At 33.8% G+C, this 12,142-nt stretch overlaps 1 protein-coding gene across 1 annotated transcript in view; it reads right to left on the bottom strand.

The window, feature by feature from the left end:
• Window positions 1,283-12,142, bottom strand: part of LOC107626831 — a 14,625-nt gene continuing 3,765 nt past the window's right edge. The window contains exons 7-22 of the mRNA XM_016329728.2: window positions 11,926-12,136; window positions 11,484-11,557; window positions 10,342-10,492; window positions 10,017-10,206; window positions 9,533-9,725; window positions 7,890-8,336; window positions 7,043-7,100; window positions 6,459-6,546; window positions 5,430-5,504; window positions 5,265-5,348; window positions 4,943-5,086; window positions 4,175-4,256; window positions 3,034-3,116; window positions 2,540-2,594; window positions 1,887-1,960; window positions 1,283-1,791 (exon numbers count right to left, since the gene is read on the bottom strand). Of these exons, the coding sequence (XP_016185214.1) occupies window positions 1,895-1,960; window positions 2,540-2,594; window positions 3,034-3,116; window positions 4,175-4,256; window positions 4,943-5,086; window positions 5,265-5,348; window positions 5,430-5,504; window positions 6,459-6,546; window positions 7,043-7,100; window positions 7,890-8,336; window positions 9,533-9,725; window positions 10,017-10,206; window positions 10,342-10,492; window positions 11,484-11,557; window positions 11,926-12,136 (2,001 nt within the window). The 3' untranslated portion in view covers window positions 1,283-1,791; window positions 1,887-1,894. The remainder of the gene's footprint in view (window positions 1,792-1,886; window positions 1,961-2,539; window positions 2,595-3,033; window positions 3,117-4,174; window positions 4,257-4,942; window positions 5,087-5,264; window positions 5,349-5,429; window positions 5,505-6,458; window positions 6,547-7,042; window positions 7,101-7,889; window positions 8,337-9,532; window positions 9,726-10,016; window positions 10,207-10,341; window positions 10,493-11,483; window positions 11,558-11,925; window positions 12,137-12,142) is intronic.

The following is a 12,142-nucleotide window of genomic DNA, read 5'->3' on the forward strand; positions in this document are numbered from 1 at the left end:
TATTGGAACTGAGAATTTGGATTCAACATTGTGTTTGGCTGTCAGGATTAGAGTTTCAACACACAATTTTAGTCCCTTCAGTACATCCAAAGAATAAAGACACAGAGAACTAAAATTTTTTAAAACAAAAACTAAAATTTTAACAATATTTTCTTTAATAATTAAAGATATTTTAGTAAATATTTTTATTTTATTTCCATATTTATCTTGAACCAAATATGATATTTCGACATAACCCAATCCTGTACACTTTATGCCAAACTTAATATAGACTTAATTTAATCTGAATCCCTGTCTCCCTTCCAAACACAATTATAGTATTCATGTAGTGCTACTAAGTACTAACCTTTTTAATTACTTTCTTCCTATTCCATGCATTTTTAATTTGAAAAAGCAGTATGTGAAAGAAATTGTATCGGCAAACCTAATTTTCAAAGACAACAACAAAGGTGAGATCTCAGGTGAGAACTTCATCGAAAGCCACAAGGAACTTGTGCGTGAAGGCAGTGAATGGCTAAGAAACACGGCGGAGTCTTGCTCTGTGATGGCATCACTCATAGAAGGCGTTTCCTTCACCACATCAGGCAATATATCCGTCGGCAACAACAATAACGATATGCCAAACCTAGAAGGAAAACTGTCATTCGACACATTTGCCATGTTGTCATTGGTTGCGCTTTGCTTCTCCATCTCGGTGCTGATCGTGTTCCTTTCCATCCTCACATCAAGGCAACAATCGAAAGATTATTCGTGATTTGGTTTGCCACGGAAGCTCCTTTTGCGGGTTGAGCTCCCGCTTGTCAATACGTTTCATGCTCATCTTTTTGTGCTTCATATCTCTTTGTTCTCCAAGATAGGATACAGGATGTGATGTTTGTCACCTATGGCGCAACCTCTGTGCCTGCTACTTTTTTTGCCATGATACAGTTCTCATTATCTCGGGATCTCGTTTTAGCCATTCCTTGCAAGGTTCCAAGGCCAACACCCAAGGAGAAGAAATATAATTGTTACATCTTCCATGACCAAAAAAAAAAGTTTGTTACATCTTCTATTGTATCTAATTAGTAATTACGCAGTGTCTTAACACGTGTGCTGTATTTTAAGTGTGACTTGGTAAGTTCCACATCCAAAGACATTGTCGCTTTTTCTTTTCTTTTCTTTTTCTTTTTTAAAAAGGCGAGGTCGTGGTTTTTCATTTAATCTTTGGAGTTGAATTTCATTATATCTGGATTCTTTCTATGGATTCATTATGCGAGCAATTGTTAAAAACAACAAAATATACAATGCTATAAATCAAACAATGCTATAAATCAAACGATTTGGTGGATATCCTATCAAGGTAAATGATCGTAATTTCCCCTCACTGTCAATACGGGTGACATTGGTGGTTACGCTTTCTGATTGAAACTTTCTCTTTTTACTTTCCTACTCTTCTCATCTCTTACCGTAATATTCATATTGTACAACACTTTGTATGCAGCCACCATATCATTTTCACCATACCTCTATTGTAAATTTCTTTTTATCCATAATTTTGCTTCATCCAAAACTAGATATCTCAAGAAAACAATCTTGTCTATGTCTCAATGTACAATACAGAAGTATGATAAGCACAGAGTGATTTTCGTACCTGTTAGTAGTCATTGTGGCTTTTAGTCGTCCTTTTGTCAGGGATGTTCATGTATTTCAACAATTCTTCTTCTTGCACCATCATCTATTTCCGTTGGGTGGGTCAGTGATAGGAAACAAAGGATGTTTCATCCTCTAGATTGAATATTTTGAAGTTGTTTCCTGTATGGTCTCATCCATTGGCAACTTTCAGATTAGTAAGTTTAAATAGCTCAAGAATGAAATAATATCATGGGTAGGACATAAGGTAGTTTTACCCAACAAATCATCCTCTCGGGGGAGATTGGAAATAGGGATGCTGCAATGCCTCATCAACGCTTATCCGGTCCTCCTACAATTTTAACACCATTAGATACAGTAGAACCCAAAGGAAAGGTTAAAACATTCTCAGGGTAGTAAATAATCATAATAAGAAGAGAATGCTTCATTCTCATCTTATTAGCAATAGACTATTTAGTAGCATGATAGGCTTCTACTCCTATCATAAAGAGTTCGTAGAAGAGCTACTTGAAACAGGCACCTGGATTTAAATGTTGAGAATAAGGTAACGACAATTTAAGCACTTTTGATAGATCGGGGTGAGATGTTATACAATCCTTTCCATCATATAGTGAAACATCACACTTAACCTTATCAATTGAAAACAAAATTGAGAGGATTCGTTTTCTTTTGACGGTAATTAGAAAGAAGTGATTACTATGGTGCCTAAAAGGTAGTGCCTAACTTACTAAAAAAGGTTAAAAATTAATATTTAATTTAGAAAGTATAAAAGTAAATAATTTTTAAAAATTTAAAAATTACTATAAAAGATAAGTTAAGCAAAATTTAGACACCAACTCATAAGCACCATAGAATTGGCCTTAAAAAAGATCACAAAAGTAAAAGAAGCAAACTTAATCAAAATACTCACTGGGTCCCACTGTAACAGATGGCGCACTAACCGCAAAGCCCAGATATTTGAAAAACTGAAAGGATTAGAAAACATTATGACAAGAAAACAATTTCATCATGAGAGAAGACTAGACAGTAGACATTGGTCTTGTTTGTTTGTGCTTCGGGGATAAAAGAAATATTGTTACATTTTAAAAAATAAGTATTTATTTTATTTTTTGAGTTCTTTGTTTGTTCTTAAATAAAAGAACAGAAGCAGGAAAATAAGCAGTTTTTCTCAAGGTTCTAAAAATCTATCAATAACTAAATATATAATAAAAATATTATACATTTCATTTTTTTAAAAAATTGTTATGTAAAATTTATGATATTAATAAAAAATACTTTATATTTATATCAAAATACAAAATATTTTTCTGCTATTTCTGAAACACTTATCTCAACCGCTCAAACAAACGAGACCATGATAAAATAAAATGATAAAATGTAAGCCTCAAAAGAAATCAAGCTAACCCTATTTTAAGAGGATCTCGACTCTTTATTTGATGAGAAAAGAATTCTTCCGAGCATTTCCAAGATGCAGGTGAAACGCCAGCCTACATGAACAATCCAAGAATTTAATCAGCGCAACAAAAATGTTATGTGTAGACTAAAATCAGCCTCCATTATTGTATAAATATATGTACTGTTTCTCACATTTTGAACGTGTATTTTGTATTCTAACATATATTCTATATGACTAATTTGGTAGCTATTTTTTCGTGTACCCTTAGTATTGTTGATTATGTTGGACAGTTGGAAGACATCGTCTTTCCAACAATAATATAATTGGAAAGAATCATATAGAGAACTTAATTTAAAGGTCCATCTTCCCTAGAGAAATGAAATTCTAATTTCATCCATGTAACTATCCGCCACCTAATAAAACAAGACTTAATTGTGATTATCATTTATCATTGTCATCTTCATGGTCCATGGATTTATAAGCAAACCAAGTTCTCTGTTCAATTGTTTTCTTTTGTTTTTCTTTTGGTCCACAAAAAAGATATTCCCCATGGGTGGGATAGCTGGCCTGGAATTTTAAGGTTTTCCATGCCCAAGGTTAGAATCGAATCCTCCACACTTGGTTAAGGGAGGATAACCAGATGAGCCTTTTTCACTCAACCACACCCCCTGGGTTTTAAGCAGACCATTTCTGTTAGTGGATAGTTTGTGCATTTTTCTATGTGCTTTTCTTATTTATATATATATAAGAAGTAAGATCTTGGTAGAAGAAACATGGCCTAATATGACCGGAAATTAAATCGTGTGTTTATTCCTTAAGTGAAAATCAGAGGTTGAGATTCTATGGAGACTCTCCAGCTGTAGTTAGTTAGTAAGCTCTTTGGAATAAACTAGCACAAGATACATATTCAAGTTCTTAACACTGAAAAATGAACATGAAATCAAAAGTCTCCAAGGTAGTATAAGATTTCGTATATATGCTATCTGAGTCCAAGTACATGCTATCAAAGCCTATGTACTAAGCCGAGATGCAGGTTTAATCTCCACTTATTTTTTTCCTTAACTTAAGGGGAAACCAAAGAGATGGAAACTTTTCTTGTTATATGAATGAAATATAAAAATGTTAGCCTATGTTGGATAGTAATCTAACCTGGTTAGCTCTGTGATACTTTTTTGAGGAACTTCTGGATATCTCAGGGATTAAGATACACAATTCCATGAATGATCTGAGTCTGTAAACGCATTAATAAAAGAAAGAGTTACAATTATAGAGTTGAGCGATTCAAAAGAACTAATGAATATTTAATTCCTTCAGGAACAACCTATTACATAAGAACAAATACTAAAGTCCTATGTTTAAGCCATTAACTATATTTTGGAACCCACCCCCAATGCATGAAAAAACTTCAAAGATATAGATATGACAAATGATTTGAGGAAACTGTACGAACCTTTTAGTTGTCAGACAAAACTAGGCCTATTAAAAACTTGTGAAGACTTTTTTGGAGCAAATTCCTGAGAGGTTTTAACAATAAATACCTAAGACCTAACATCCAAGAACTAATGAAATTCAATGTTACAACAAAGTCAATGATTATATATATATATATATATATTCCCAATATACAAAAATGCAAAGAGCGAGTTTCCCAAATGGCTAAAAACATTTCAAAGAAAAATGAAAAGTTGTTCAGGTCAAACCAAAGCAGAAGGCATCTCTACAAACAGACAACCATCTAAAGGGAGATCATTCATTTTGAATTTGCCACTTCCCATTAGTATAAATTTGCATCTTTTGTGCATAGCAGGAAAGAAAAAGAAGCGACGGGTAGACTATCAAAGAGGGTCATTTGAAATCATGGTTACTACAAAAGGTTAGGACATAAGACATAGGACTACAGTCTTAACAGTCACTTACCTGTAAGCCAGCTCCTTCACACCCTCATTCCAGCCGTCAAGATGCTGGTCCAAAAGAGTTTGTGTTAAAGCATCGATCTGGAAAACATTTGGTGTCCCTAAGACCAACTCTAACATTACAACACCAACACTCCACATGTCATATCTGTGATAGAAGAAAGGTTGAATCAATAGCCGAAGGAAGTAGTGCATAAATTTGTCAAATTAAGAAGCATCCATCCTTTGCAAAAATGATAAAATGAAATGAAGATGCATGTGGACGTTCCTCTTAAAGAAGAAAGCTTTGAATAAAAGATGTTGCCTTCATGTAAAACATGACATACTTCAAAGTTGAGCTTGTTGGGCCTTGATACCACGTAGCATTTAGCAAAGCTTCAGGAGGTGTATACTCATAAGTTTGTTCAGCCCTGAAGAAGCACAGGCTATATTTAGCACAATCACAAAATTATATAAGCAATAATCAGTATGCAGAGAGAGAAGCGAGATACCTAGAAGGCCCAGCTGAACCATATAAATGCTTCAATGTGAATTCATCAATTCCACTGCCAAAGTCTATAACACGCCTGAAAGAATCAGAAAAAGGGAATCAAAATCATTACGCAAAACCAATAAATCAAGGAGACATAGACAAGCGCCCAAATAATTGGATATCCAAATCAAATTTAGAGATAAGCACTAAGCAAGTCTTCTTGCCACTGCAGCTAATCAAACGACCCTAATAATTATTGGTTAGAAAAATTGTTAGTGAGAGAGAACAGACATTTGAGCATATCAAACCATCTCCAAGTGGCCTTAAATACTTATATTTACATTTGCTGAAATGTCAGTCAGACAGCCAGTCAGCCACCAAACATACCTTATTCTGGGATCAGGTGAACAGTAAATATGCATCTAAATGTATAGAATTGAAATGATCACAACATTAGTAATGCAATGGAAAAAGATCTAATTCTTCCAAAGCCAAAGAGAATCAAGAAGACATAAGCTTAACTTGCATCAGGTTGGTAACAGAGTTAGAGAAGCTAGAAGATCAGTCTTCCAGTTCTCAGCCATTTAAAGAGAATGATCACAATGAATTAGTGCATTGTTCACAAATAGCAGAGCTGTAGAACTTAAGCTTCTTGAAATTTATGATAAATATGTGATTTACCATTGCTGTCCAACCAACTATAAATTGTGGTGGAAAGAGAAAGAAGGGCTGACATATAAATTTAAATATCATACATTACAAAGTGAACTTCAATAGCCAAGAAGTGTTTCAGATATACCAAAACTATGATAGAAGTAAAGATCAGGCAAGACTTTATCATTCTGTTGGACACTAAAAACTACGGTTAAAGTGCACAATATTGCTTAAACATTAATTGATCCAATCATATTATAAACTTAATTAACTAGACAAATCTGAAGTCCAAGCATTATAGCATATAGAGTAAAAATGTTTCCTATCATTTAAGAAAGAAGGCGGTCAAAATAAAAGCAGAGTACTAAAATTGAAGAAAGATACTTTACTGTACATTTTGGTGGAGAAACTATTTAGTTTAGTCGGTATATCTTTCAAACATCTTCCAGTCTCCTGATCTTCAAAGCATATCACCATATTTTCTTCCAAAAATCAAATGACCCAAGTCAGTTTTTACAGAGAAACAAAATTTTCAATTTAACACTGCATAACAATAAAAACAAAATTCAAATATATACATAAAAGATGGCATGCTTGTATGGACTATGAAAAATGGGCAAACATAGGCATTGTGATTACGATTAAATACCAATCAGACACTAAAGAGATCCTCCAAGTTTGAGATGAAATTTGTTCCAATTTTCCCAGATATGATTTGAGCTTAATTTTTGAGGGAAAAAAAGAATGAAACAAAATGCAGATACACAAATTACAAAAAGTAGATCTATTGTACAGTAAGAGCTTGGTTTACCGTAAAAGGATAAAAGCTGAACAAAAGAAGCCACTTAAAACAATCATACATGCTGCTTGAAAAGTACCGACTTCCAATTTAACCGTGAAAAACTAATTGGTATTATTTAGATTCATATCTAAATTAACACAAAATACTTCAGCACAACAAATTAACCCCATACTTACCAGGTTTAATGTCCCTGTGTGTAATATTGCGATCGTGACAAGATTTCAGCGCCAGAAACTGAGGAAACAAATAACAAAATCAGAAAATCTGACGAGATTTCAACATAGCCAGAGAAACAGAACATGCCCACCTTTTTTGTGTTGCCAACAAAAAGAAAATTAAAAAAAAAAAAAAGCAACACGCACCACCAAAACATTAAAAAAAGAAAAAGAAAAAGAAATAGGAAGAAGATATGGGGATATTCAAATATGTAGCCTCCAAAGCTTTCCACAATTGAGCAATAAATGGTGACCATATGACCAAAGTAGGAGCACCATAAATATTTTTGAAATTGAGAACTGTATACTTCTGAATAAAAAACCTATTTTTTCATATTAACCACAAATTTCACACCTGAAAACATATAGTGCAGGGGTTTATTATAATATAACCACAAGAAAAAGAAAAATGCATGTGTCAGAATAAGGAAAAGTTAATAGTTCAACAAAGATATATAATATGCTAAAATATTTCTGCAAAAAAATGAAAAGCATCCTAACAAGACTGATCTCGCTTTTATATTACCTTTGCATTCTTTTCTTCTTTTGTTTATTCTTTTGTTCTCTCCCAAAAACAATTTATTTGTCCACATTCTGTGTTTATACAAATCACTTTTGCCAAAAGACCAAAATAGCAAATTAACAAAAATAGTAATAACATAGAATAAACATCTTTATTTTGTCCTTGTCAGGGTAAAAGAGTTGTGTAGTATCTATTAAGATTTTGTAGTGTATTTTAAATGCCAGTATAAACCATAAAGGCTGCTAATAAAACAAAACCCCCTTGGAACCCACATTAATGACATACCAGCTGCCAGATAAGGTTGCGCATTTCCTCTTGCCCTTCTTCTGTTGTTTTCAACCAATGCCACCACTTCGATGGACGCAGTATTTGGACATGTTTTACTTGCTCAGTCTTTTCTTTCTCAGCAGTATCATATGGATCTTCCACAGTATACAAAAGTTTAGACAACGATACGCCTTCAAAACTGAATACAAGCCAAATTTCATTGGACCGAGATTCAAAAGACTCCACATATCTTGCAATATGGTTCAAGCCTTCTTCATATACAGATCTTTTCGACCAAAATTTGTTTGAAAATGTATTCTCAAACCCAAATTGTGATGTTTCCAAGAGACAGTTTGGTTTTTCAGCTGATAGCAGATCTTCAAAGCTTGAGGAGGCATTTAAAAAAATTTCTCCAAAATATTTCTCCCTCAGGCCACTTAAGTAAACAGCAGACCCTCTCTCTACCTGTTTAGTACATCTACATGTTATTTGTGTTACATGCTTACAATGTGTAATTATACAAAAATGCCTCTTTAAAACAAAATATTGCACAGGTCAAAGCTGGAAAGATAAAAAGCTTCACAGTGGATATCCAATCTGACATAAAAATAAACAAGTCTCCTTAGAAACAAAAACTAGTGTGGAAACAACTTCTAATTTCAGAAACTGATTACTCATTGGACAGTGCAGACTTCATTAAGACTAGAAGAAACCAGCTTTACTTCGAATGGAAATATTTATTTTATCCCAAGGTCTTTTTGACTTATGATGGGTACAAATTAGAGCATGGGGGCAGGAAGGAGATAAATGTAGGCTACAGATAAGAAAGGACAAAGTTCAATTGACATGCCATGAGAAAGTTTCACTTAAAATAAGTAGAAAAGGAGGAAAGCAAAAAAGGATGGGGCATTAGGTGGGATTCAATGGGAAAACAAAAATAAAATAGAGACTAAGTGAGAGAAGTCACAAGGTATTGAACAGACACAATAACTGACTACAGAAATCACAATTAGGAGATAATAATATAATATTTCTTTTTCAGTTTTATTTAGATATAATTGCAGAGAGAAATGAATTGACCTATAACACGATCCAAAGCATAAAATATAAGTTGAAGAGGAACAAAAATCATCAACTACAAGAGTTAAGTAAGCATCTGCCTCTCAGGCTAAATAATCAACAGAGCAATAAAGAATGCATATGATATGATAGAACTGGACTTAATTGAGCAGAAAAAGAAAGTATATATCGTTATTACTAATCCATAAGCAGTGACAATGGAATTCTCAAGAGATCCCATGCTCCTCAACAACATCACCACCAGCAAAGTCTTATCCCACTAAGTGGGGTTAGCTACATGGATCAAACAACGTAATTGCACCCTATTGTGTATCATGTCTGAACTCAGCCCATACATGCTTAGAAGATTCCTTACTCTTTGGAGATCTGAAATTTCTACCTAATCAGTAGATACCCTCTTCCTCCCTAAAATTGTGTTCTATACATCTCACATTTCTAAATACAAAGGCCCGTGCATTTCAAATTGCTGAATACAGAGGACCACCAATCACTACCAGCTACCTATCAGCATATTGACAACTAAAGAGATCCTAATGCATTCAAACCATCAAAACCAGTGATTTTTTGCTTCAAGTTATTACCATTATACGCTTCAAAATATACAGAGTATAGTTAGTGGAAGCATCCTGGAAATCATTGGTGTTTGAGCTGTCATTTCTATTATTGTCATTGTTGCTCATTTCTGCAGCATTAATCCCTTCATTACAATTCCAATGAAAAGCTAACCATACTTCACCATATGATCCACGACCGAAACTCTTCTTTAGTTTGTACCTAAGCACAATATGCAAATTGGTTAAATTGTTAGACTAAAGAAAAAACACTTCATAGCTCAAAGAACCAAATTTGCACAAAAACAAATGCTCTAACTTCCCACCATAAGAACACAATGGTAATCATATGATAATACAGACCTTTCTTGTAAAATTAAAAGAAAGGGGATTCTCAAAACTGTATGAACATATAAAGTAACTCTTCCATTAGAAATGAATCCCCCTAATCTTTTACTAGGAACTATTTTGGCTTCTACATGTGTCAATACACTGGGATCCAAAGCAGATTTACCTTGATTCAGGCATTGAATAACCAGAGGATCCATTATGTGAACCAGTATCATGTAAAGGAATTGATTCAAGAAGACCAATAAAATTTGCAAATGCTTCAGGATTTATGCATTGTTCTTTAGATTCATTAACAGTCGGACCAAGTTGTAAGCAGAAGTTTTGGTTATCATACAAATATGCTGGACCATTTACTGCAGAAAAAAAAAGGGAAGAACCAAACAGTATTTGAGTGTCTATAGATAAACTGAAACTTGATAGCAATCATAATAGGCCGACAAAAAGTGCACCACTATGATATGATTAAGGAATATGACATGGTTGCTTACCAGAATGTTGATGTGTATCTGGTAAGGGCTGAGGTAGTCCATATAAATAATCTTCCCAGTCAGTACTTTTGGTAGGCTGCTTAGAGTCCACAAGATCATCAAGATTTTCAGATAAATAAAAACATCCAAAATCTCCATGTTTCACTTCAACCTATCATAAAAAAAATGAAGACATACGTATTCATTTAGATTAACTTTGATCATATGGAATTTTATTTCAAATTGAATGAATGATTACTTATAGATCGTAGTGAATTCTATTTCAAATTGAAGCAACTTTCAACCAACATTACTTATAGATTAGCCTTGTATACATAATATTACAAAAACAAAAAATAAGAAAAAAAAAGTCGAACACAAAAGAGCAAGAAATTGGTAATCAAACTCTACATAAACAATACCTAATTTTCTCCTCCTTTTTATCGATTGAAAAATAAAACCTTAATTAGGCTAAGGTAAAGAAATGTAAGTTTCTTGTCTAAGTAGGAAGGTGCAAACCTTCCCACTCACTTCATCCCAAAAATACAATAAAAATGATATCAATTAACATGATAATACACCTCTATCTTTCTTTGCTGCTAAAATGTTAAGTACCTAAAGAAAGTGGGAAATCACACCTTAAAAGCTAGTTGTTAAGGGAGAAGAACCCACTCTCCTTAAATACAAGCATCCCATACTCCCTGATGTGGGGCTTTGGGCACCCCATAATACCCAAGTCCCTAACATAAAATTACAGCCCTGTCTAAGCTTCAATTTCTCAATTTCCTATTTTCTTGGAGAAATAATTTCGCAATTCTTGTATCATGATTTCAAGTTTTCCAGTAAAGCAGGTTGATCCTCTTCAGAAAATTTTAAACATATAAATCAGTCCAATGACAGTAAATTTTGTATGCCAAGTTTTCTCCTCCAATGCAAAAAAGTTAACAGATCCACAACTGACTCAAAACACATTTTTCAAGAATCACGGCATGAGAGTCCACTAATTAGCACAGACAAACAATCATCCTGTAAGATGTTTAAACAATATCAATCTGCTCACAAGAATCAATTCATTCATTATTCCATCCGGCAACTTATACGAGAAAGACAAATTAAATATGGAAGAAAATAAAAATAGTAAATTTCCATGGTGTCAGCCATACCAATATACGCTTAAACTTGGTATCCACCGCATGAGGATGCCTCAAGTGCATTACATCAGATATGACGTCATTAGCTGAACAAGATACAAAATAAAATTAGCTGATAAGCATCAGTACCAGGAGTACAAGTTGTCTACCTAAAGGCATAACCAAATCAACCAACGTCATAACCAATCAAATTTGTTCTATAAGTTTCTCAGTATATAACATGGCAACTTTGATTTTTATTAAACAAGGGATACTCACAATGCACACCAAAAATATTTACAACTTAATCTAAGTAGAACAACCACGTCTAGCCAATGAATATGTGTTAATATATGCTACAACAAGCCACAGATTTCTTTTACATTTGTATATCACATAACAAGAAGATAATTTGAACAAACAGAAGGAATGAGTTGTGGCGTGAAGTATCATTATTTGAATTCAAAATATATACCTAAACTTCTTGAAGCAAGTTCCTGCAGTGCAAGCAGAGGATAATCAGCATCCCTCTTCTCAATATAGCTTCTCCTAAGCGAGTTTGCAGAAACTTTGGCAGATTCCAGAGGAACAACAACGGCGGCCACATTATCCATACTGCCCTTTCTGAAGGCAGTGTTGACAATGAAATCTGCTAACGAATATGAAGGTGAAGGTGAAGGGGCACACTCTGA

Source organism: Arachis ipaensis, chromosome B02 (assembly GCF_000816755.2).
Source record: "Arachis ipaensis cultivar K30076 chromosome B02, Araip1.1, whole genome shotgun sequence".
Lineage (NCBI taxonomy): Eukaryota > Viridiplantae > Streptophyta > Magnoliopsida > Fabales > Fabaceae > Arachis > Arachis ipaensis.